The sequence below is a fragment of the Stegostoma tigrinum genome, chromosome 27 (assembly GCF_030684315.1).
Source record: "Stegostoma tigrinum isolate sSteTig4 chromosome 27, sSteTig4.hap1, whole genome shotgun sequence".
In the NCBI taxonomy this organism is placed as follows: domain Eukaryota; kingdom Metazoa; phylum Chordata; class Chondrichthyes; order Orectolobiformes; family Stegostomatidae; genus Stegostoma; species Stegostoma tigrinum.
The window spans coordinates 40436906-40463787 of NC_081380.1; the positions used below are offsets into that span (position 1 = coordinate 40436906).

The following is a 26882-nucleotide window of genomic DNA, read 5'->3' on the forward strand; positions in this document are numbered from 1 at the left end:
GCCATCCTCACCTGGCCTGGCGTAAGTGACCCCAGACCCACAGCAATATGGCGGACTCTTAGCTGCCCTTGGGGCAATTGGGAAGGGCCATAAATGCTGTCTAGCCTGCGGCGCCCTCTTCCCATGCATCAATTTAAAAAAAGCATTCATGGGTAGGTCTCTCCTATCTTCAGGGATGAAAATAATTCTGGAAGTGGAAAGAAATTCACGAAAGATGAATGTGTATTATACATCAGCACCTAGGAATTTAAATTTTAAAAGTAGAGCTAGGCGAGGTGTGATTTCAATTCTACAAATGTAAACTGATTTTTTTTTTAAAGAGGGTATCAAGTCATTTGGAACACTGAATTAAAGATAATTTCCAAGAAGATGTGTGACTTAAGTTATGTACCCAGCAGGTGCCCCAATCAAGTTATCTACAATGAGAGAAAAGGAACTGCATATACTGGAGAATCCGCAATAGCACAGTGTGGAGCTGGATGAACACAGCAGGCCAAGCGGCATCTTACAGCACAAAAGCTGACGTTTCGGGCCTAGACCCTTCCGAAACGTCAGCTTTTGTGCTCCTAAGATGCCGCTTGGCCTGCTGTGTTCATCCAGCTCTACACCAAGTTATCTACAACATTGATTCTTACAGCATACAGAAAAAAACAGACCTGGACCACTAGATTTTTCAATTCAGAATGCTTTCAGTTCAGAAGAACAATTTACCCTCACAGAAGGGCAACTAGGAATTAGAATCAAAGTCACAGAAACAGACCAGGTTAGTTCTGTTAAGGCTCCGCGCCGAGAGAGTTTGATACAACTTTTCAAGCAGTAAAAACTGAAAATAAGTTTCTAGGCCATCAGAGCAGAAAAGGATCCCAGGCCCTCAAAACTGTAAAGGCTTAGTTAAGAACAAATTTAAAGAACTAAACTGAAATGAAATTTCACTGGTATTGGTCATCTGTAAAACATGCTCCTGGGGGAAGATTCAAACTCAGTTTTTTAACAAACAGCAAAACGATGTTTATGAACTCTGTAGTTTTGTCTCTTTTCTTTTCCTGTCATGCAATAAATTTGTATTCTTTGTTTAAAGGACTTTAGCAGCCTCGGGTGAATGTGTTCAATAACTAACTCCACTGGGTAAAGTACAAATAATAAACTTACAAAAAGAAAAAGAAGCACGTGGACGTATTGGAACCAAAAACAGGAGTTGCTATGAAGTTTACTACACTGAGTTATTTTGAAAGTTCAAAATTTTGCCAGAACATTGCTAGGAATAGAAGACATAACGGGATTATTTGAAATCTTTGACTAAGGCTAAACTGAGAGAGTGTCAGTAAATGGGTTAGAGGTAGAAATAAAAGCAAGATCTTGTAATGACGAGACCTTAACATCATTTAAAGTGATTAGCCAGTCTTTGGCATTCAAAAGGAAGGAAACCTGAAATAGAGATTCACTGCTAGAATTAGCTAAGATGTGATCAGCAATGAAAAAATTTAAGTTAGAGGAAAGAGTAAGAGAGATAAAAAGCTTCAACTGAAACAAAGACAAAAGAGTAATGAAAAGAGAAGATAACCAAAAGAAAAACGAGGAATTTGGATGGAAAAAAGGCATCTATGACCATTTGAAAGTAGTGATGGCCACCATGCCAAATTTAGCAGCGAAGTGAGAAGCCATTTTAACCGGCTGTCAATGTCAGTGATACTGACGGTAGTACAGTTTTGTTACAGAACAACAAGATGGGGATTGAATGGACAGTCATTTTTCCATAAAATTAAATGCACGAGTAGATATAGTCAACAGTACAGAAACAGTACAGTATCTGAGCTTAGTTTGGCTCAATATCAATGAGAAGTTTTCGTATCTAACAAATCTGAAGAGATTGTTCTTTATACAGCCCACAACCCTTTGTTTATTTGGAGAGATTCCAGTATAAAGTGCTAGTTTGTTGAACTTTAATGCAACATACAATTTAATGCTACCATACAATTTACAAATGTTTCACATAAAAGGTGAAGATATTACAACAGTACAGATCGTCAAGAGAAAACATTATGCGAACAACTGAGGTGGTCAAAATATCTGGGTAGAATATAAATTATGAAAGGCCTTCTGTTTAATGTAAATCTATGTTATTACTGCTAACGCAAAGTAGAAAATGATTAGAAGGAATTCTGGTGGAAAATAAATGCCTCTTCAGGATACTTTTTCATTTTTCCTTAGGGACAGGAGTGATAAGGGTGCAAAATGTATCATATGAGAATTTGGATTTCAAGTTAGTAGTAAATTACAGGTGCAGTTTCAGGCTCTGTAAAAGTATTTTAAAAAAGGTCAGAAAGCTGTATGGAACATTGAACCAAAGACATCACTTCCCAGAAGGAGTGGGACATGTTAAGTGTCTAGCAGAGACACTGTAATGTTGACAGATATGTTTACAATGCACAGTCTTATGGCATACAGAGAAAACAGACTAGAGGTTTACAATTTTGAATCAGGTTCTTAGCTCAAGGGAGCAGTACACCTTGACAAGATGGCTTTGTGAAGTCTCAAACAGAGAGATTGTGTAAAAATTTTCAATCCTTCCAAAAAAAAGTTATCTATGCCAAGAGAACCAGCTCTAGACCATTGTAATTAAAGAGAAATCCAGGCCCTCGGAATTTTAAAGAGGTCTCAAAGCCATCAAAATGGAAAGAATCAGTTAAGTAAGAAATTTACCAATTACAGCAAATTTTGTTTTAACCAGCACCTAATGAACTGACACTCTCAATAAACTGGCAAAAATGTTACCTCTGAAATACCAAAAGTTTATTGTATTATTGCAATGTCTGAGTAGTCAGTTGAGAAGGGTCTGAGCCAGTTAGCTTTATGTAATTTATTATTTAAGCGATTTATGCCACATGATATGTATACCCCCGCATTACATTCCTATTACTTAGCGTATGTTTTTATATTGATAATCTGGACCTCTTGATCAACCAGAATATTTGATCAACTGGTCCACTCTTGGTCCCAAAGGTGTCAGTTAATAACATGTTTGCTGCACTTCACAAGGACTGAGTATCATCAAATAATATTGGTGGAGAAAAGGTTGAAATTTTGCTGCTTATGTTAATTTGCGTAATAAACGTGTTTTTTTTTGTTAAAGAACATAGGCAGCTTTGTGAATACGTTCAGTTATTAGCCACCATAGGAACCAAAAGCAAATTTATGACTAATCAGGTTGGGTTTCACTTTGGAATCTGACTTGTCCCGTATCACTAATTGGATCATTAACTTTATAAACCACACTTAATTGGTCATACAACATTAAATTTGGTAGAACTCTCAACTCACATCTATTCAAGGCTTTAACCTCTCATGATGCTCCAGTATCTTTTACAACACCCTTTAAGAACTACCTTTAGCCAGATGTTTATTCACCTGTCCTTCTATCTCATATGACTTAAGGTTAAATTTTGCTTGATAAAGCCTCTTAGGAAGTTTAACTATGCTAAATTTGTCATATGAATGTTTGCTTTTACTATTAGGACATGAAACTAAAAGCTTGGTTAAACAGGTACGTCGTAAGCAGTATCTTAATAGAAAGTTGGAGAAAAGACATAGAACTTTAAAATAAAAAAATCCAAAGTTTAATGCCCAGGCACCTAAAAGCTTGTCTGATAATGCTGGAACAATGACTATTGGTGATGCCATACAAGGTGAGAATTGGAGGTGGAGCTAAAGGAGATTACAAAAATAGGAAGGACAAAACCCCTGGAGCAAACTGGAACAAGCATGAGATCTTTAAAATTGAGGCACTGATGAACCAGGAGCCATTCTAGGTCAACAAACAAACGAATGATAAGTCTTCAGGATTTTGTGAAAGCTGAAATACAAACAGCATTGCCTTGGGTGAGCTCAAATGAGGCCAGCAGGAGAGCACTGGAATAGCCAAGCGCACAAATATAAAAAAGGCATTTTTGCCTCATGCAGTAACAGATGAGCTGAGGCAAAGGTAATTACAGTTCAATGTGGATCTAAAACTTAGCACAGGATGTTAAGGGAAATTAAACCAACTACTCACCAAAATCCATTCGGTCTTTCTGGTTTCTCTGAAGCAAGCCAAGCAATAGGCCACCCAGGTGACTAGAAGTTTCGCTTGGGATGCTGTTTGATAAATGAACCACCATCACCGGTAGATGTCAAAGGACAATGCGACAATGAAAGACAGAATAATAAAATGAAGCTTTAATACTGAAGTGAGAAAAGGAAAACATAACTGAAGCTCATCACACTACATTCTGTGATGCTCTATATTCTGCGGTCCTTCTGCCCAGTTTATTAGTCAATAATTAAAAATTTTGCTTTCCCCATATTTACTAAATTCACATGCTTTGGTATTAGCAACATCAGCTCATGAAACTGTGCAATAGTTTCCGATTAAAAGTACTCAAGCTAAGTGAGGGGACTGAAGGTTCTGTACTCAGCACTAATGGTCCATGTAGGTCCCATGTGGGAAGGTTAGCTTCAAACCACAGATCTGTCCAAAATCTGGTCTATATTAGCAAGCTTGTACAGAAAGATCTTAAGAGGGCAGATGATGTGGGAAATCAGAAAACAATTCAGCACAATAGCATGGTGTATGTTTCTCAAGTCAGAGCTGGGTAAGTTATTGAAGTTATACACAAAGAATTCTCACCACACATGCAGCAGTGTTATAACAGATCCATTGTGGCAACAGTGCACACAGATTGGAAGTAATTTAATTTCAAGCTCCAACACCTTAAACAAGTTGCTTAAAAAGACTAACGCAATAACAAAATAACTGCAGTGCATTCCTTTTGCTGCAAACATGCAGTGTAATTCTGAACTTTGTTTGACAGTACTAAAGAAAATCTCAAAAAAATTAATGGTAGTAATCTCGAAAGATGGTCATCTAAAAGATTCCTTTCTTATAACTTCTTTCATTTTTGACAGTTCAAGACTGAATTCTATAATCTGAGCAATCATCAAAATTGGTAACCAAAAAAAATCACACTAAATCCTGATGTTAAAACGTGAGAGAGCATTTGATGTGATCTACATGTAGTTTATGTAAGCCGTGATAAGCTTCGTCGTGTCAAACTGATCAAGAAAGAAATAACCCAAGGGATCCATGTTTGACTCAAGATAAAGTAGGTAATACTCACTTGGGTACTAAAGTCTTGTTCTTTTCATAAAAGAGCCTTAAATCCTGTGGGCTGTTAGCCTACAACAAAGACAGATTTCAAATAAAAATCAGATGCTGGCCCAGTTAGTCTAGAGAACAATAGCCATTAAGAAATTGCCCAGTGGGCATAAGCATCAAGACATATGCCACACATTTCAAATTTTACATTCTAAAACACTGAACTGTTGAAACATTGCAGAGATAAACACAGTCATTAGTTCAGTGAACATGATCTAATACTGATGTCATAATACACTGTTGAATGCTAATGTTGAAGAGTGCTGCATGAAAAAAATTTCATTAGTATTTTTTCCCCTTTTGTGTGTGTGTGCTTGGCATGTCTGTAACATTCAGTCTTTCTGATGGATCCTGAAAAAAATATCCATGTGGATAAGTGCATTACTGAAAGTATTTCATACAATCCATATTATACAGCATTCAAAATTAAGGTTTCTAGAAAAACTTGCATGCATCCATGAAGCAAAGTTCTTCAAACAGAAGGAAATTAGAAAAACCACGATTAAAATAAGCATGTGTACCAATTCTATTAAAACATTATTTCTGTTCTCAATTTCTAAAAAGATATTCCCAGCTAATTAACTCCATATGCAAGGCTGTTTGCCAAAAACTTGATATATTTCTTTACCTGAAAATTCACTTACTGTAATATTAACAAGTTCAGTTACAGTACAGTTTAATTTCACCCAACTTCGCTGTAAATACCCAATTCTCACATGACAAAGCATTGTGAAGTATTACTGATGTAGATGTGTAAAACTACATAATGTTTCTCTTAAAAAAATGAAATTGCTGGCGAAACTCAGCAAGTCTAGCAACATCTGTGCACAGAAAGCACAACCAACATTTCAAGGTGACCAGTGACCCTTCTTCAGAATATATTTCTCTTCCCCATTTGTACTGTTGTGCCTGTTTCCATACGTATGTCTGTTATATGACTGCACCGTTTGAAAATAATAAAACCAAACTATCTCAGAATAATCAAAGGTAAATCCTATTTTTAAAAAACCTCTCAACATCTACCTGGAAAGGAGGCCTTCCTACAAGACACTGAAAAATTACTGTGCCTATACTCCAGAGGTCTGCCTTGGCATCATAATGTTGCGACATAATGACTTCAGGTGCCTGAAACAAAAAATAAAAACAATACCACAATCAAAGGGTAAAGCCATTAAATTTTACTCCAGTTCCCAATTTAGTGTTATTTGCATAGCGTATTTTCACAATCTTCAACTATTTTCATGCCCCAGATCATCTGGTCTCTGATAACTGGAGACAGGACATGGCATCAAAAATATGTGGGACCATTTGGGATGGCCAGATGTACTAACTCTGCAAGAAACTCCCAGAAAATTTAAGCTTTCAGTGAGTAATTCTTCAGCTAACAACGCAAATGCCTCCAGCTTGGAGTTAGAATCTGAGACCGAGGAGAAAACCAATTTACTTTGCTGGGAAGTTATCCAGGAGATGTTAGATAAATTAAAAGCATGATGTGGAGGTGCTGACATTGGACTGGGGTGGACAAAGTCAGAAGTTTCACAATACCAGGTTATGGCCCAAAAGGTTTATTTGAAATCACAAGCTTTCAAAGTGCAGTCCCTTCATCAGGTGAAGTGAGAGAGGACTGCACACAGACACAGAGTTTATAGGCAAAGAGATCAAAACATCATTCAACTGGTGTGAGTGGAGTGTCAGATAATAAGTCTGCAGGTAACCAAGAGTGTTAGACTGTGAGTGAAGTGTTTATAAAGTCACTGTCAGAGCTGTACTGTCATGACAAGCAGGCAGAGCTATAGGAATATACAAAAGGTGACATCTCAGGTCAGACAATGAATTGTAGGTGTGAGGCCTTGGTCAGAATCTGTCTCAGAGTTTTAACCTGGAATCAGGCTGGTTTGATAGTGGTGTCAACACATCCAACAGATGGCAAGTAGGAGTAAATATAATTTCTCTACTGTAAAAATTTTACAAACTATTCTCCATCCCACTTGGTAAAAAGCTGACATTTTACTCACCATGTACATGGGGGATCCACAAAGTGTGGCAGCCATCATATTACTCTGTAAATACCGGGCAAAGCCAAAGTCAGCTATGGAGAAATATAAAGAACACTTTCAATAATGTGAACCACTTGATTTTTCCGCAATATCTGACTAAAGAAAACATACTTCCACAAAATACCTGCAATTATACTGCTTCTCATTATGTCTAAAATATTCAATGAATTACAATAAATTATTATAGTCATATTTAGAAGTAATTTTGTGCACAGGAATTACATCAAAAAGCAATGTGATTAGTAATAAGAAAAACACTGAAGCAGCAGGAAATACTGCCAAGATTCTTACTGTGCCTCACTAAAACAGAGCTGCAACTGAAGCAAACCACATAATGGTTAATTAAAGGAGAAAACATTGCTGCTGTGCAATGAAGCCTCCAAGTAGCTCAAGAGAATCAGTGTCAAAGAACTGGTAACAAATCTCCTACATGGGAGGCGAAAGGTTAAAATGTGGTTCTTACAGCTGTTGGCAACTGACTCAGAACTGACATTTCTCAAATGAATTCAATTTGTGTTATTTACTTGCTCCAAAACGCAAGAAATGTGACCAAAATATAGGAAAAACAATGTAAAAACGTGTATAAAATTAATGACAGACCTTTGCAATTGTGGTTAAATAATTGGTTGAGTGGGCTCAGGTGGCCAAGAGATCTACTTCCGCCCTGATTGTCATGTATGTTTGTAGCATTAAAAAAAATGTACATCTAAAGAAGCATTATTCAAGTACGTTCAGGGATTGAGTGGTACTTTAAGAAATCGGGTCATTTGATTCTATACATCTATTTGGCTGACTACGTTAGCAAAGCCAACATTAAAAATGAATCCAGAATAAAAACAAGTTCAGTAATGTAGACATTTCAATTTTAATATTTTAAGATACCAAGTAACACGTAACTTGTATTTAATTCAAAACTCTTGAATCATGGAGTATTTATTTTTTAGCTTGTGCAGTGTGGACAGCATAATTCTTTTTATAGAGATTATTTAGAAAAACAAAGTATGACACTGACTGCCCTCCAATGAGCACAACACCGCTGTTTTTATCCTTCATACATTCATGCTTGCCTTTCAGCAAAGTTGTAAACAATCTATGTACTAGGAATTACTCAACCCAGATACAAGAATTCGTGGAACTTCCTAGGAGAATGTGCAGTGCAACAGTAAATAAAGACCTTGGGCCAAGTTTGAAAGAGAACAGTCTTCGGTTAAACTCCATCTGCCACATGAATAAGCAAATCCCGAATTAGGTGTAAAGGCATGTGTTGTCATTTGGAAATTTATTTTTTGGAAAAAAAACTCCCCTCTTCTCCTGAAGGTCCTGACTCTTAACAGCTCCTCCAGTGCCAACTTCTTGCCCAGGGAGAATTTGTCACATGAGATTTTGGACATTGAGATTTGGAAAGTTAGTTATTAAGCTGTCATAGCAAAGCAATTCCGCAGTCACCAGACATCCACACACCTTCTAGCAAGAGTCATTTGATAGCAATCATTAGTAGGAGTCTTGTCACTTTCCATTTCCCATGGGTCAGAAGTACTGACGTAAACTGTAGCATTCGATTGCTGCTAGTGCTCATTTCCTTCTAATGTAACACAAGTAGAAACTGCTTCATGGTGGCTGACTCATGATGTAAAGATCTTATTTAATCCTCAGCATCAACACTGAAGCTATGTTGTTCGGGTGTGTGATTTATATATATTTTAATATCATTTGTTCTGGGGATTTTTCAATTTTGAACTCTTAGCACTAGTGTCTCTGAGGGGACTTTAATCATTAACTTGCAAGAATTTCTGTAGCCATAATCTATCTTAAAACAGTATTAGACAGAGAACTTCTGGACAGTAATGGGATTTCTTCACATCAGGGAACGAAGCAAACAGTGTAATGCGTTAGGCTTTCAGATGGGTTTTTTTTAGGGTAAACACCAAATATTGGATAAAGCTTTTAAATTTCAGTTTGAATACTTTGGCTGAGGCTAGATATGAAAAACATTGTTGTTGAGAAAGGGAGGCAACTTTAAAACAAGGTTACCTCAGTCAAGGAATTTCATTTCAAAGTTTTAAGACAAGTAGTGTTCGGTTAAAATCCTGCAGAAGTTAGTTGAAGCTGAGAAAATCTAAGCTCAGTTATTTGCTTTGTCCAAAACAGGCAATTGAAATCACTTTCAAATTAAGCTCTGCAGGCATGAAAGAGAAGTATTTTTTTCTTTGTGAATACTGTTAAGGGCTGATTTTAGGAATAATGGGATTGTATTTTACTCTGAATTTCAAAATCCTTAAAAACTTATATATCTAAATAGTTTAGTTTTTTCTACTTTATATTTATTTCATTTAATGAATTTCTGTTGAATGTTAAATCTGAACATGGAGCATTGCATATTTATTTTCATGAAAGATCATTTTGTTAAAACCGAACAAAACAAAACATGATCTATCAAGCCAGATATCAGACCGGGATCTGACCTGTGCTGTAATAACAGAAGCTGGGACCATAAAGTGTACAAACTTTTTACAGGGTAGATGCAGGAAGGAGGTTTTCCCTGGCAGGGTAGCACCAGGAGACACAGTCGTGGATTAAGAAAAAGAACGTTTTGCGCTGAGCTGAGGAGCTTTCTCATTCAAAGGCTACTAATTGTCAGAAAGCTCAGTTATTGAGCATTTCCAAAGGTTATATCAATAAATGTCTGGATATTATATATACGAAGGGAAATGTGGATATAGTGTGGAAAAACACCCAATAAAGGTACAGTATTATCTGTGATCTAGTTGAATGATTGAGAAGGCTCAGGCTTCCTCCTCTTCTTGTTTCCTGTATCCCTAAAAGTGAATTGATGTGGGCGTGGCATTATTGGACTGGTTTGGGCAAGGTCAAAAACAAAATCTCAGTGCCAGGTTATAGTCCAACAGATTTATACGAAGTCAAGCTTTCGGAGTCTCATTCCTTCTTCAGGCGTCAGCAAGAGAGGTGGCATCAAACATGGAAATTTATAAGCAAAAGATCAAAGGGTCAAAGAACTGAGGAATTGAAGCAGAGCTTTCATGACAGTACTGTGCCAGTCTGTGACCACTCTTCAATTTTTGGCCCTTGAACTGTACAATTCTAGCCATTACGCTGAAGCAACTCAGTTCAGTTTAAGCCTGTAATTCCTGTTTGTTCTTTTGGCCCATTAGAAGGTTAAGTGAGGGATAGTCACTCATCAGAAATACCAAAACTTTCTTAAATCAGCAGTTTAAGATGAATGCAGATTACTGGGAAATGTGTGTTTATCTCTCACTTCACAAAAGCATGAGGGTTCACTGAAATCTCCAAGTAATGCTCTGACCAAAACTGAGTTTGCTAAAGAGAACAACAATCTTAGCTTTACCTATTTTGACACGAATTCCATTCATATGAGATTTTTTCCGGCTCACATAAGACAGTAGAATATTCTGTGGTTTCAGATCCCGATGGATTATTCCTTTGTTGTGAAGTATTCGCATAGCAGCTGCAATCTGCTGGAGAAAGACTCTAATGGTGTCTTCACTAAGTGTCCCTTTAACTATTCAAAATAAAGGATTAGTTATTTCAGAATCTGAGAAATGATGAGGTTCCCATTAAAACCACTACATGCAGGTTTAAGTGGCCCAATATGATACATAAACCAAAGCGATAGAAGACCTCAAAACGTAAGTATATCTGGATGTTCAGGCTCTTATAAAATCTCTGAAATCTAAGGCACTGTGGCTGCAATGCTAATTCTACATCTGTAGATAGTCTCAGATGTGCCAAAAAGCAAACTACAACAGAATGCAGGAAACTTGCTGGTCAGGCCACATCTATATAAACCATCTGCATTGATGATTTGGGTACAGTGCCACAGTGGATATGATGAAGATTCCACATCTGAAACTTTAATTCCTCCGCTCTTTTCATAAATGCTGCTTGGCCTGCTCAATATTTCCTATATTTAACTTACAGTGTTGCATCCTATCCATTCAAAATAAGAACCACATAATTACTACTGTGCAGAAAAAGGCTATTCTGTCCATCACCTCTACACGGACTCTGAGCATTTTAACTTGGTTTAGATGTCCAGCCCTTTTGCTCTGATCCTGTACAGTGTTTGTGTCTGAATAACCATCCCACGCTTTTTCTGAGTGCCTCAATTGAATCTGCCTCCAACACACTTCCAGGCTGTGTACTGCAATCCTTAACTACTGGCTGTGTTAAGTTTTTTTCTCATATCTCATTTGCTGCATTTATAAATTACTTTAAATCTGTACCTTCTGTTTTTGATCCTTTTACACGTGGGAAAAGTTTCTCCCTATCTACTCTGTCCAGACCCCTCATGATTCTGGAAGCTTCTATCAACGCTCCTCTTAGATTTGTCCTCTGCAAGGAAAACAGTCCGAGCATCTGCTGTCTTTCCTCATCACTATGAGTCTGGAGATGAGAAACATTCTTGTAAACCTGTTCTGCACTTTCGCCAATGTGTTCATATTGCTCGCGAGGCGTGGCACCTCGAACTGTCCACAATATTCCAGCTGATGTGCAGCTAATGTTTTGCATCAGTTCAGCATAACTTATTTGCTCAAATGAGCAAATGTAGACAAAATGGACTCCTTTTGAACCACAATATTTCTGAGGTTCTGTGGACACTTTCATGATACATTCATCATATGAGGAAATCACCTGTTCCAAAACTAACGCATGCAATCAATTTCTGTAATTGTAAGGACAGGATTAACTATAGTGATCAAGATACGCCCAATGAAGACAATGTTATTTTCTAGTTCAAGATTTGGAGAAATGGGAACTCATACAGACTACCCTGTAATTTTATGCCCACTAAAAAGGAATTTCAAGGATAAATGTACACTGGATATGTTCTCATCAACCTGTTCGGAGAAGTGATTGTACAGCTCTGGAGCAGGGGTGGAGGTGTGGGGCTTGAAGCTGGCCCTCATGGTCAAGAGGTAGGGACACCATAACTGTACAAGAGCCTCTATAACTATACATTATACTGTTGTGATATGTTGCAAATATTTGTTTGTCCCACACAGTGGTGATAACTTAGAATTTGACCAACTGAAATCCAAAAGAAGTTTCTCAAATTGCTTTCGGTCATTGAGGTTATACAAAGAAACAACTACTATTGAAACAATAACAGATCAAATATTTTCAAGAGTATTTAACTTTTTCTTCAACTCCTTAAATTCACAAATTTCAGAAACTGTTTTGCTTTAGACTCAGTTTAATCTACAGATACCATGCTCTGATCTGCCATCCACCATATACTGGAAAGTACAACAAAAATTACGCAGCATGAATACTGCAACTCAAAACAAATGGCCATGTAAAATATATATGGACACACTTAAAACATGAGAGTCAATGTGAGTATGTTTAAACTGCAGGTGACCAATAATAATTGATCAAGTTGTCGAACTTGCATTGTTCCAATCCAAATAAGCTCTATCCACTTGAAATTCCACTGCATCGTGATAACAATGGAGAGAAAACGAAGAAAACATGTCTCAAACAAAGTTGAAGGACAGATAAAAATGGGAAGCCTGAAGAGAACTTTAATCCACAGAGAGCTACACTAAGTTAATGACACCTCAATTTTTAATTTACAACTCCACACTTTCAAATAAAATATTTAAGTAGGAAAATGTTGAATTTACCCTTTTCGCACTGAAGAAGTCAGCAGTTGCTCTTGCAGGGTTCTGAACACACATGCTTTAAACAGCATTTAAACAAGTGTTTAAGCTTATTTCAATTGTATTAGCAAACACTGTAACTTACCTTGCAGATAATCTGCCAGGTCACCTCCATTGCAATACTGTAAAGAAGAAGAAAAGTAGCAGAATACTTCCAAACTTTAAATTATATTTGACAGTGTAAGAAAATTATTTTGTTGAAGGAAATGGTTTTCTTTTGGATCTCTCTTTCACATCTAACCAAAAAAATGAAACGTGGCCACTCACCAACTTCACTTAACACGATTACTTATCCAGGAATTGACTCAAAGCATTGCAAGTGACACAGTTTTAAAGATACTTATGTTGCTTCCCAATCTTTGGTCTGAAGAGATACCTTAATCATGTGGCAAAAGCACGTGGACTTACTGAAAGACGTGGAAGGTGCTGGGCAAACGTTGAAAGCTAAACCTCCAGCTTACAAATGTAGTAAAGCTAGATTTCTGGATTTATGTATCTTTTATTTGGAAAATACTTAAAGCTTAAAAGAGCAACTAAAGATAAACAGCACAACGCAATTACACTGAATGTCAGCGCACTTAGAGCAGCCAAAAACATGAGGAGATTCTATTTGGACAATAAAAGTAAAAAACAAAATTAAGAGACCCCAAAAAGCTCAGAACCTGCACGTTGTAGCACTTTGTACCATCACTTACATAACTTTCCTGAAGTACCTGCCTAAACTCATACAGCCCAAATACAGTGCCACAGAGACTGAGGACAACCTAAAAGATTTAGAAAGTATCTTTAAATGTTTTTGCATTTTTATTTCACGTTCATATTAAAATAAATTATTAGGTGATCCATTTCTTCAATTGCTTTAATTTTTTGCATGACATTGTTCATGTTATTGATCATAAAATGAAGCCTGTCTGATACCACTTAGCTGAAATTTGGTGATCACACCAATACAAGCCCTTAATCGGATGGTTAAAATGGATAAGCTGGATAGCCAGAACAAAGATTCCAATGAGCATATCCAAGTATCCTTATACTTATATTAGTTCATCTCAGAGATAATATTTATAGTTATCAACTTTACCAGTTATAGAATATAACAAACAATCGAAATGTAAGTACTTTTATTCCATCAGATTTTATGATTTTCCATCTTACAACAGAATAACAGTTAAAAATATTCTTTAACCTTACCTCCATTACCAAGTGAACAGAGTTTGGAGTCTCCTGGAATGGAAAACAAAATCACTTCAGTCCGGAAAAAGTTTGAAAACAATTTCTGAAGGGATGAAAAATACTGATCTGTCCAGCAGCATGCTGCACAGGAAAGCATACAACAGAAAAGTAGCTTATTTCAGAAATGATTAGAGTTGCGTATTCCTAAGTTAATTCTAGAAGTACTTCGAAGAGATGATTAAGCATGTTTCAGCACCAACAATATTTGCTCAGAATATTGAACTGCATAGTTAGCTCGACTTGCCTGCACACTTTCAGGGGCTTTTGTTTTTGCATGGCAACTTAATGAAAATGTGAGGTGACCATCTCTCCAGCTGTTGCCCCAGATTGTAGAATTTGTCCTAACTGCATTACTTCTCTTTTTCCATTCTTTCAATTATAATCAGTCTCCTCCATGCAATTCTTCCAAAACTAATTCACCTTCGCACTTGTTTCTCTGCTTCATGAACTCTCCTAAAAATCTATTTTGTTTTTGTTCGCTAATCTTTGGAAAGTATCCATTCAAGATCACCAAGAGTTTGAGGTTTTATTTGAATGCAAAACTCTCTCAGAACCATGTCAAAATAATCAATACATTCCACAGAGAATTATGAGCCATATCACTCAATACTCAAAAATAAATGGTAGAATTTGAAGTTAAAAACAAAATACTATTTAGCTAAAATGGTCTCCTCAGACAAAAAAACAACTAATATTTTAGACAGCATTTGCAAGCCCCAAAAAAGAACCATAGTCACAAACACTGACTGGGAATGACTACCAAAACACTGTTTATACAATTATTCTGCCCATGAGCAACAACTCAAATCTTGCCCTGTTAGTCAATTCCAACTTGATTAGTCTATAAGTAAAAGCAGATAGCAATATTAACTGGCCCATAATAGTGGAAATTTGGAATTTTAGCAATGGAGTGGTAAAATGCCAGTTGGTGGATCCCAGAATGTTCCATCTTCAACCAGGTCACCGGGGTGGGCATCAAGGAGGAGAAACAAAACCACAACTATGTAATTGCTCTGTCCTCACACCTAATCAATAAATCTTGCTTCTAGAGACAAATGAACATAATGCAACAGACTGTGCAGATAATTTCATGTTAAAGTCACTCATTTAGCCAGAGTAGCCATTCATTACAGGCAATTTGAATCCCGTCATACGCACACAGCTCTTCCTGTCTTCAGATTGGTTCAAGGGTAGGTAAAGTTTGCTTTGCCAAGAACAAATTCATTTAAATTCAGAGCTCAAATACACATCACATGTAGGATACATAATTTTACAACAAAGCCAAGTTAAGTTGTACTGTTTACATTTTTAATAGCAAGAGCACATTCTTTTCAGATCACAAGCATAAATGGCATAATGCCTCACTGTAAAGTGGGCAAAGTACCAACAATAGCTGATAACCAACTATAAATATCATTCCCAGCAGTATGCAAACACGCGATTAGTCAAATGGCAGATTGTACAGAACTCTTCCAAGGCTAAAGCAGGATCCATTCATGCAATTACTTCCATATTGTTCATCCACTGTTCACTGTGCGTTTACCTCCTTAAATTCTGTCTCTGACTTAATTCCCACACTCTCAACACCAGAGAGCGCAGACTAACTTTCTCAATAACTTGCAGCCTCGCTAGCTTGATAACAATTGTGAATTTTAAAAGTCTGATTGTTCAAGAAAAAACATTCAGTATTCTCACCAAAGAAAACAAAGTTGCTGGAAAAGCTCAGCAGGTCTGGCAGCATCTGTGGAGGAGAGAACAGAGTTAAATGCTTCGGGTCCGGTGACCGTTCCTCAGGACTCAGTATTCTCACCAAGATGGCTTGTTTCTAGAAAAGATCACCTCCGCATGCTTTTGAATCATCTTCCAAATACTGAAATCCTTAATCATATTGGTCATCTGTGGACTTCATTTCAGTATTAGTCTTACTAACCTTCCCTCATCCATATTTCATAAAATTTTCCAACCTGGCCAAAATGCAGCTGCCTGTATCTCATACTGCTCTAGCCACGTCTTTTTTTAAATATTTATCATCTACGATCTTTCACCGGCTTCTTCCTTTCCTAATTTTGCATAAATTCCATTGGACGCAGATTGCTGCACTCTCTTGGGCTTCTGGTCCTGTGGTGATATCAGTCTGGGGTTCTTTGTGCAGGGAAAAAAAAGTGATCAAACCGAAAAAATGTCTCAAAATTCTATCATATCAAATGCCGCATGAAACTGGGCATTTTTAAAATAGGCATAAACAGAACAAAATGTTGTCACATTTTATTCTTTGGCTAAGCATCCATAAGGTATGGTCCATGGTTTTAAATTATGGACAGCCCACCTATTCCCAAACTTCTAAGGCCCATGAGTCAGCTGCCAGATAGTCTACATATGACTGCCCCGAATATTTGATCCACTGTTCTCCTTCTCCTCACCATCTCTCCAAAAGGGCGATTGATATTTACGGCCTTGATGATGTGTTTATTTTAACATTATTTGATACAAAACCATTATGAAAATCTATAGCATGATCAGCACTATATGTCATCCACTCAAGGTTTGCAGCTACACCAACTGTATGGAAATAATTTTTCAGATTGCTAAACCCATTTGCAATATTGCACAATATAAATATGACAATGTCATCCAACTAATTCAGTGTCAACTGGTTTCCTGTTTTTCCTTCAATTCTATTGGTGGATTTTTCTTCCTTCATTCTCCAAAAGCTCCAACCGCTGATTTACACTTCCAAATGTTTGGATTCTCTTTCATGTCACCAAAACAGCCACTCAATGAGACAGCTTTAAGACAATGCTGACAAAGTACTCCACTGGAACAGAGAGTGGCAGCGACTTGGGGTTCTTCACACATTTATAGCCCAGGAGCACAGAATTTATTTTCATAGCATCCCCAGCTCAGTTGATGCTATTTAGTTTCTCATGTACTGCTTCCAAAATGTGTACATTTCTATTTAAAGCTTTTCATGACTATCAGACATCTCCAAGCCTAAAAAGTATTTCTGAAGTGGTTAAGGCGAGAGAAGAAAGATTTAAAAGGGACCTTTTTCATGCAGAGGGTACTGCATGTATGGAGTGAGCTGCCAGAGGAAGGGGTGGAGGCTGATTAAATGTTGTAATTGTAAAAGTATCTGGATAGGTACATAAATAAGAAGGGTTTAGAGGGACATGGGCCAAATGCTGGCGAATAGGACTAGTTTAATTTAGGATACGTAGACGGCATGGATGAGTTGGACTGCAAGGTCTGTTTCCGTGTTATAGATATCCGTGATGCTGTGACCAAGTGTAGTAACTGTTGTAATACAGGAAACAGTGTCTAATTTGCACAGCAAGCTTCCATGTATGTTATGTCAATTCCAATGTTTTTTTTGCAACATTGTGCTAATCAATTTCTCCCCCAACGGACATACATAGCTTTTCTGAGATAGTAGGAACTGCTGATGCTGGAGAACCTGAGATAACAAGGTGTAGAGCTGGATGAACACAGCAGGCCAAGCAGCATCAGAGAAGCAGGAAGGCTGACGTTTCAGACCCAGGCTGTTCTTCAGAAAAAGGTATTTGCACAAGAAACACAGAAAACTAGCGCACAGATGCAGCAGGCAATTAGGAAGGTTATTGAAATGTTGGCCCTTATTTCAAAGGCGTTGGAGTATAAGAGTGGAGAAGTCTTTCTGCAACTGTACAAGAAGCAAGTGAGACCACATGTGTAGTACTGAGAGCAGTTTTGATCCCTTATTTAGGAAAGATATCACTTCACTGAAGGCAATTTAGAGAAAGTTCGCTAGGACGATCCATGGTATGGAGGACTTGTCTTATGAGCAAAGGCTAAACAGGTAGGGAGTCCACTCACTGGAGTTTAGAATAATGAGAGTTGATCTTACTGAAACAAAAAGGATTCTTAAAGGGCTTGACAGGCAAATGCGGAGAGGATGCTTCCCCTCATGAAAGAGTCTTGGACCAGAGGGCATTGTCGCAGCAGAAAGGGGTGCCAATTTAAGATTGAGGGTTGAGTGTTTTTGGAATTCCTTGTCACAGAGCTGTGGGGCAGACTCCTTGTGTAGATTTAAGGCTGGGATAGGTAGATTTTTCATCAGTAGGTGAACGAAGGTTTATGGGAAAAGCAGGAAAGTGAATGTGAAAAATATGAGATCAGCTATGACTACTGAATGGCGAAGCAGGAATGAGCAGCAGAACGGTCAACTCCAGGTCCTATTTCTTATGTTTGAGCGCAGGAAGCAGCTTGAAAAATCTGCGCAGAAGCTGTTCCTTTTTTATAGTACTAGCTGTCACATTTAATTACTTGAACAGAGATTAAAGGTCCTAAAGCTTCTTCGAAAAGCTATGGATAGGTTTCTAAGTAAAGGGGCAAAGGTGTCGAATGGCAGATGGATAGATGTGGAAGTAAAGTGGCAGACAAGTGGGCAGGTTGGGAAACAGGGCAGTTCTGGGGGGTAAGGTAAAGTTTGACACAGGGTGGTGTACCTGCTCATTGAAAATTACTTTGTAGACAACTACTATATAAATCAGGGTATCAGGATCTCAGACTCACTCACCAACCTTATCAAGACCAGCAACCAGAAAGTCTATGCCATTAACTGAGTTTCTCTCCACAGATGCTTTCAAACTGGTTGAATTGTTTCAGCATGTTTTGTTAATATTATGTCATAATGTAGTTGTTGACGTATTTCCATTTGTTACTTGCAATATGTCTTGTATCTCTTTTGCTGTTTGTCTACAACCTAGCCTTGTCCGCCTATTACCTTCCTATGTGAAGTACGTAGAGGACTTTCCCATGGGTTACAAATGGAATAACAACTAAATTATAGGTTCACATTTTAAAAATGCTCCTCCCAAAGTAGCTTCCAAGTTGAAGTCTGGCACTCAAAACAAGAGAAACTCTGTGTTCACTTGATGCATATTATAAAATACTACAATGACAAATATCGAGCTCTGAGACTCTTGGATAAAATAAACAGTTCCAATTGAAATATCATTGCAAGCTTTAACTAAACAGGCTTAACAAGGGTAGTGAGAAATCTAAAGCAACGTGCATTGGGAAGAGAAGAAAAACAACTTACAAAACTGCTGCCAGAACATTTTGTTCCTGCCTATTAGTTAAGGTGCAGCTGGAGGTCCAAGTGCAACTTTACCACTGCCATTCTATCTGACCACATGACTGATTACTGCACAAAGCTTAAGTTTATAAACATGCAACAAACAGTGACACTGTTGGGAATATTCAGTCATCGTTATCCTACAATCAAATCTTCACTGTCACTCTATCAGATGTTTTGCTATTGAAAACACCATAGTTGCTGCGGTACAATTATTAGAACTGTTTCCCTCAATGTAAGGCAATATAAAAGGATTTAATTCTATGTTACTTCCTGCTGTCTTTCATCATGACAATGTCTCCTAATAAAAAAAAGTCTAACTGAAGAAAATGACAAGAAACATGTTTCTTGAAAAGCTTTCCCCTAAACTTTGAGGCATCTCTAAGAACAGGCTGCTAGCTTGCAAATGATAGTTGGCAGACAGTAGGACAAAAATGCTGCTTTTTGCACACTCTTCCATGTTATGGAAATGAAACACTAAACACTCCTACTGATTACTGTAGTAAACAAGATATGCTGTGCGCTCATCAAAAGCTTACGGGGCATCAGCAACGCAAAATGTCAAAAAAATGAAATCTTCACTTTTTTTACAATATGAGAAGACAATTCTGAGTGTGAAGGGATTTCTTTGTGAGGACAGGTTTAGTAAATTGGGCTTGTAATCATCGGAGTTAAAAAGAACAAGAGGTGAAATCATTGAAACACACGAAAGATTCTTCAGGGCTTGTTAAGATAGATGCTATTAAGATGTGGAACCACATTTGAGTGAGCCTAATGTCAGTGGTGGGTAGTTGTTGGAGGAGATTGAAAGAGAGATTTAAAAGGGGCCTGGAGGGATAACCTGTAACTAGCCATGTAAGGTGACTTGTACCTGAACACACTAAGCAGGGTCCATGCCTAATTACAAGATGGGAGACAGAAGCTAAGCAAAACTAAACAGCTTGCTCACACAGTGAAATACAACGGTACCTTTGGACTGAAGGGGATGACAGTGAAGAGGTGGGGTGATTTTGAAACTGGTAAAGCCCACATTGAGACCATTGGGTTGCAGGCTCTCAAGGCGGAATATGAGGTGCTGCCACCCAGAAACCAGAGGAACATCGCTGGAGGAAGCCCAGAATGGATTTGTCGCCCAGGGATTGGGAGAGGGATTTGAAATGGTTTGTGACTGGAAGGTGTTGTCATTTGTTGCAAAGAGAGTACAAGTGCTCTACAAAGTCTCTGAGCCTCTGCTTGATCTCATCAATGTAGAGGAGGCCGCATCAGAAGCCGATGCATTAGACCACATTGGTGGATGTACAGGTGAACCTCCGTCTGATGTGGAAGGTATTTTGGCACCTTGGATCGAAGTGCAGGAGAAGGTGTAGGGGCAGATGCAGCACTGCAGTTGCAGGTAAAAGTACCGGGGGTTGTGGCGCTAGTGGGGAACGTGGAGCGGATGAGAGTCGCAGAGAGAGTGGCCCCTCTGGAAGGCAGACAGGGGTGGGGAGGGAAATATATATAGGTGGCGGAGAATGATACATTGAATCCGGAGGTGATAAGTGAGGACAAGGGGGATTCTGTCTTTGTTTTTGTGGCGGGGATGGGAGGGGAGCGTAACGGCAGAGGTGCGGGATACGCAAGAGATGCAGTCGAAAGAGTTTTCGATCACTGAAGTGGGGTGGGGCGGAGGGGGAAGAGTTGCTATCCTTGAAATAAGACGACATCTGGGATGTTCGGGAGTGGAATGCCCCATCTTGGGAGCAGACACGGTGGAGGCGGAGGAATTGGAAGTAGAGGATAGCATTCTTGCAGCAAGGTGGATGAGAGGAAGTATAGTCTACGTAGCTGTGGGAGTTATTGGGCTTGAAACAGATATCAGTTGAGGTGGTCACCAGAAATGGAGACAGAGTGGTCCAGGAGAACTTTAGGTTGGGATGAAAGATTTTACTAAAGTTGATGAACTGTTCAAGCTCCTCGTGGGAGCATGAGGCAGCACCGATACAGTCATCGATGTAGTGGGGGAAGAGGAGGGGGATAGTGCCAGTGTAGCTACGATAGAGGGACTGTTCCATGGATGCCTTAGGACAGATAAATGACCAATTCCAGCTTTATTAATTAAAGGATGATTGCCCTAGTAAACGAATAATGTCTGGTTCTAGATAAGGTCTTCAAGTAACTGCAAGGATAACAGCTAAAGTTATTTCATCGTAAATAGTTGCCCCTTTGAAGCTACCAGCAATATTATATAGTTTCTATGCTCTAATCACAGAAGTTGGTTACAATTAACAACCATAATATAATACAAGCTTTAAAAAACATTTAAGTGTAGATATGAAGATCAACTAGCCTTAGGAGATGCTTTCTCTTCTGCCGTGAAGATAGACTGATCACAACCCTTAAATCACAAAAGGCTGACAGAAGTAGTAGTATGTCATTACACTTATAATTAGCTTCATTACAGATGTTAACTTTGCAGCAATTATTTAAAACCAACTGACTTTTTGTTTTTACATTATGTTGTTGGGGCAGTGGGAAAATAAAAAGATTAAGTGAATGTGATAGAAGAGAGCATCAAAATACAATAGGTAATACAATTCGAGCTGTCCTTTTAGCTTAAGAAGCTTGAGAAGGGCTCGAAGGAGTATAGGCATTAAACGTTAGGAATGCGAATGAATGGGATGTATAGAAAGATCCCCAAACCTAGAAACTGCAATGTTTAGCTAATACCATAAGATCATGGGAACCTGGGGATGTCCACCGAAATGCCCATCATTGATTAGGTGTTTAATGTTTAAACAGACGGTTTGCGGTTGGAGTTATTGGTTGGTTCACAGAGCTGACTGGTTTTCATGGAAATGTTTCGTCTCCCTTCTAGATGACATCTCAGTGTTGTGTAACCTCCGTCAAAGCGCTGTTGTTCTGACCCGCTCTGAATTTATGTGGTCCAGTCTGTCACAGTGGGCAGTCTTGTTTCTGCTTTTGTACCGCAGTGGTATGTGGATGGGGTCTAGTTCAACATTTTTTGTTAATTGCATTCATTGGTGGTCAAAAACCAAGCCTCCAGTTAATTGTTCTGCTTGTCTTTGTCTCGCTTGTCCTCATCCTGTTACTGTGCCCCAGTGAAACTGATTAGATGTCCCACACGCTCGGATTAGGGGGAAGGACAGTGAATATGTTGCGTTTGTTTACTGTAACACAAAATGTATGAAAATGCTGTATTTCTTTGCAAAGCAGAGGGTATATCATTGGTCTATCTTCTGCAGCCAGTTTTGGGGAAGATCCTTTGGCTCTCTCTCAGCGTAAACTGGTTTCTGCTCGAGTAAACATCTTCCACTTGCCTGAATTCTGCCCGCCTCCTGAGTCTTTGTCCCAGCTCAGGAAAGACACTCCTATCGGCTGCTTTTTCACACAGAAGATAATATGGAATGAACTGCCAGAGCAAGTGGTAGAGGCAGATACAATTAGAACATTTAAAAGAAATTTGGAACAGGTCCGTTGATAGGAAATGTTTAGACGATGTGGGTCAAATGCAATAATTTAGGACTAGATCAGTTTAGGAATCCTGGTTGGCATAGACTATTTGGGCTGAAGGGCCTCTTTCCATGCTGTATAACTCTGACTTAGAGGTTATCTTCCCTTATAGGAGAGTCGAGGCACAGAGGTCATAACATCAGAGCAACGAGTCACCAAGTTAGGGCAGATGAATAGAAACTGCTTCTTTCAGAGGGCGGGGGGGGCGAATTCATGGACTCCTTTACCACAAATGAGTTGTAGCAGCTGGATTGTTAAGTATATTCAACAGAAAGATTTTTAAATCAGTAAAGGAATCAAGGGTTATGGGGAAATGCAGATAAATAGATTTGAGGATCACGAGATCACCCATGATCTCAACGAATGGCAGGTTAAGGTCAATGAGCCAAATGACCTACCTCAAATTGCTGTCTCTTATGGCACTAAAGATGGAATTCCAAGAGTTCCAGAAAAAAAGTATCTGCTAAAACAGGGCCTTTAATCAGCAAGTGCTTTCAATGAACAAGAATATTTTGCAACATTTTCTTTATATACAAACAAGATCCCTTAAATTCCTAACAGCTGGATCATTTTATGTTTCAGATTTATAGTCTTTCAAATCATCTTAGAATTCTATAATGCATATTATCTCCACCCATTTCAGAAAAAGCTTACATCTTTAACTAACAGAGCATTCTCTATTTCCAAGTTGTCAGACTGAAATAATTAATAAATATTGTAACGCAGCATAGAAAGAATTTGCCTCTTTAATTACTGCAGTGGCTTATTAATATTCCAGTCCAGTATACAAAGTATAATGAACATTAAATCTCCAGCCATCAAGAAAATAATTCCTTGCTGACACAGGATGTTCTTTGTATTTGGTCAGTGGCCCAAAAATAACCCTCAATATCAGAATATGGCTGCTAATTTAGAGTACAAACATTTTGCACTTAGTGCTTCAAAGTCAAAGGATTAAAAAATTATTCAAGAAAATACAACTTATAAAATAACAATTGAAGACTGGCAGAGTCATCTTCTAATCAAAAGCCTCCCTTGGAGCATTGATAAAAATGTTGGAACACGCACTTGCTGCACAAAAATCAAGGAATGAATGTTTTTCAAAATAAATGCAGTGAACAGTGGTATTCAAATTTCTGGAGACTCCAATACTAACATTATAAGTCTGACAGTAGAGGATCATAATTGCTCAAAGCACCATTCAGAAATGATTCAGACTGAACCAGAGTGATTCCTGGAAATAACAGCATAGACACATGGTGACAATTTGGACTGGTTAGGACTATGATCACTGGAGCTGGGAAAAATAAAGGGGAACCTCATCGAAAACTATAAAATTCTAACAGGATTAGCAGGGTAAGCTCAAGAAAGATGCTCACAAAGATCAGGGACACTGAGTTTCAGGATACAGGGTAGGCCATTTAAGAATAGGATAAAGGGAAATGTTTTCACTCAGTGGACAGTCTATAGAGTTCTCTGCCACAAAATGCTGTTGAAGTCAAAACATGAAATGTTTTCAAGGAGTTAACTGATACAGCTCTTAGGGTTAAACGGATCAAAGGCAATGGGGAGAATGCACGAACAGGATACTGAATTGGATGATTAGCCATGATCATATTGAAGGGCAGTGCAACCTGAAGAGCTGAATGGCCTACTCCTGCCCCTATTTTGTAGGTTAATGTTTCAATGCGCCGGCCTTTCCTCCACATCACAACATCATTACTTGAATTATTTCTGGAACCTCAACTGCATTGGCAAGGTGTTTCCTTACCCTGAAATTCATGTCATAGTCTCATCAGTTTGGATAAACAAGTTTGGCACTGATGTGGAAATTTTTGATTTTTCCAAGTCTGCAATGGTGCAAATTTCTTCTATTATAGCTCAACTTGCAAACTTTCTGGATTTCTCTTTTCAAACTGGTTTACAATCTTGTGAAACTCAGAGGTGCCAGATGGAATTGTGCAAGTGGTGAGGTAGACAAATCTTTGCCAACAAAAACCTGACAGCAATATATCCATAAATTTTATAAGAAATTATTGGGTTATAGCAGCCTGTTATTTGAGAAGACAACTTCCTTCCCCAGTGAGGTTTATCCTTCCTTTGTCCATCATCACAATTTGCTCTGGAGATGAATTTCTCTGGATTCCCTTATTGTCAGTCATGTATCCTTTGATTATCAGCCTGCCAATTTAAGAACATTAAATTATTTGATGAGTTAGGTGACAGGGCCTCTGTGTTCTTTTTCCTCACCCTTACTTTTCCCCATTTTTAAAAAAAGATCCTTCATCAGTATTTAGTTTCTACATTTGCACAGTGGAAAAATCTGGCTGGTGAGTAAATGGTGAGATATTCTGCTTGCAAGAAGTAGTTGGTACAGTTAAAATATCACAGGGTAGATTGGAATGTACTACCTGTGGAACATGGGACAACATGGAGGCTTCAGTGTCCAAGACAAACAGTGCCACAAAGTATCGTAATCAGCACAAGCGTGAGTCCCAGTTTTTGGATGTCACTCGTAGGCATTGTTGTATCTGCAAGGCAGAAGGCTGCGTGGACAGAAAGTTTAGGGATGCAGTCACACCACAGCTTAAGAGTGTGCAGGCAGATAAGGAGTTGACAACTGCTAGATATCCAACAGAGTTCAGTAGTTCACGAGATCCCAAGATGATCTCACTTGCAAATTGTTTTTTTTAATTTTGGATACATACAAAGGTGATAAATTGCAATGCAGTCAGAGCTAAGTCACGGGCACCAAACGTGACTCAACTGTACAGACAGGAAGGAAGAAGAGTGGATGAGCAGTTCTGATTTGGGTGGAATTCCTTAGTGGAACAGGTGAGTATTTCTAGGTCTGAAAAGGAGACTCCAGGATGACATGAGATAATAGAAACTGCAAATGCTGGAGAATCTGAGATAACAAGGTGTGGAGCTGGATGAACAATGCAGGCCAAGTAGCATTTCAAGCTTTCCCAATTTTGCCCCAGTCGTGACAACGTCTACCTCCAGGATGACATGTTGCTTTCTCGGTACCTGATGTCACAGAATGATGACAGAACATTATTCTAGGGAAGAGTGAATGGCCAGAAGTCATGGCCTATCTCGGTGCCAATAACTCAGATTGGAAGATATACGAGGTGCAGAAAGCAGATTTCAAACTAGGAAGTGATTAAACACATGCCCTTTAAAGCAGTAACTCAAAATGACTCCCAGTCCCACATGCTCATGAGCACAGTGACAAACATTCAGCTGCAAAAATGATAAAGGAGAGATGGTATTATATTTCTGAGGTATACAGCTCTGGGGCAGGTTGGATCTATTCAAGATAGTACTTCATTGCCAAGATAAGCCTAACATCCTTTTAGAAAGGTTTGCGAGTGTTGCTAAGGGGGTCTTCAGTTAAATTCTACATGTACATGCAGATGTGCGCACAGTGGCAGAAGAACATATTAAGAGACAGCGTCAGATTCAAGGGATGCAAAAATGAGATTATACGATGGCCCCAAGGTTAGCACTGCTGCCTCATAGGGCCAGTGGCCCAGGTTTAATTCCAGCTTTAGGTGACTGTTAAATTTGCATGTTCTCCCCACATCTGTGTGGGTTTCTTCCGGGTGCTCCGGTTTTCTCCCACAGTCCAAAGGCATGTAGGTTAGATAGATTGGCCGCGCTAAAGTTGCCCTGTATGTCCAGGGTTGTGCAGCTTAGGTAGATTAGCAGTGGTAAATGCAGTGTGACCAGGATAGGATGGGGAGCTGGATATTAATAGGATACTTTTCGGAGAGTCAGTGTAGAGTCAATGGGCCGGGATAGACTCGATAAGCCGAATGGCCTCCTTCTGCGTGGTAGGGATTCTACGATTCTATGAAAACTAAGAAATGTGGAGAAGAATTATGGTAAGAATAGAAGACAGACAAAGCAATGCAAAGCTTTGAAAACGATCATTATGGAGTATATTGTTTAAAAAGACTGAACTCAGGGCACTCTACATCCCTAAAAATGGCCATACAAATAGATAGGGTGATAATGCAGATACATTGAGTGCTCCAATATGAGAGGAATGCACAAAGGCAAAG

The 26882-nt window shown here is 38.6% G+C and overlaps 1 protein-coding gene across 4 annotated transcripts in view; it reads right to left on the reverse strand.

The window, feature by feature from the left end:
• Nucleotides 1-26882, reverse strand: part of ulk2 (unc-51 like autophagy activating kinase 2) — a 109808-nt gene that overhangs the window by 43717 nt on the left and 39209 nt on the right. For all 4 annotated transcript variants that reach the window (XM_048556793.2, XM_048556794.2, XM_048556792.2 and 1 more), the window contains 7 exons: nucleotides 14142-14174; nucleotides 13036-13072; nucleotides 10613-10786; nucleotides 7207-7280; nucleotides 6215-6316; nucleotides 5154-5212; nucleotides 4049-4131 (listed from right to left, as the gene is read on the reverse strand). In XM_048556793.2, coding sequence (XP_048412750.1) covers nucleotides 4049-4131; nucleotides 5154-5212; nucleotides 6215-6316; nucleotides 7207-7280; nucleotides 10613-10786; nucleotides 13036-13072; nucleotides 14142-14174 — 562 coding nt within the window. The remainder of the gene's footprint in view (nucleotides 1-4048; nucleotides 4132-5153; nucleotides 5213-6214; nucleotides 6317-7206; nucleotides 7281-10612; nucleotides 10787-13035; nucleotides 13073-14141; nucleotides 14175-26882) is intronic.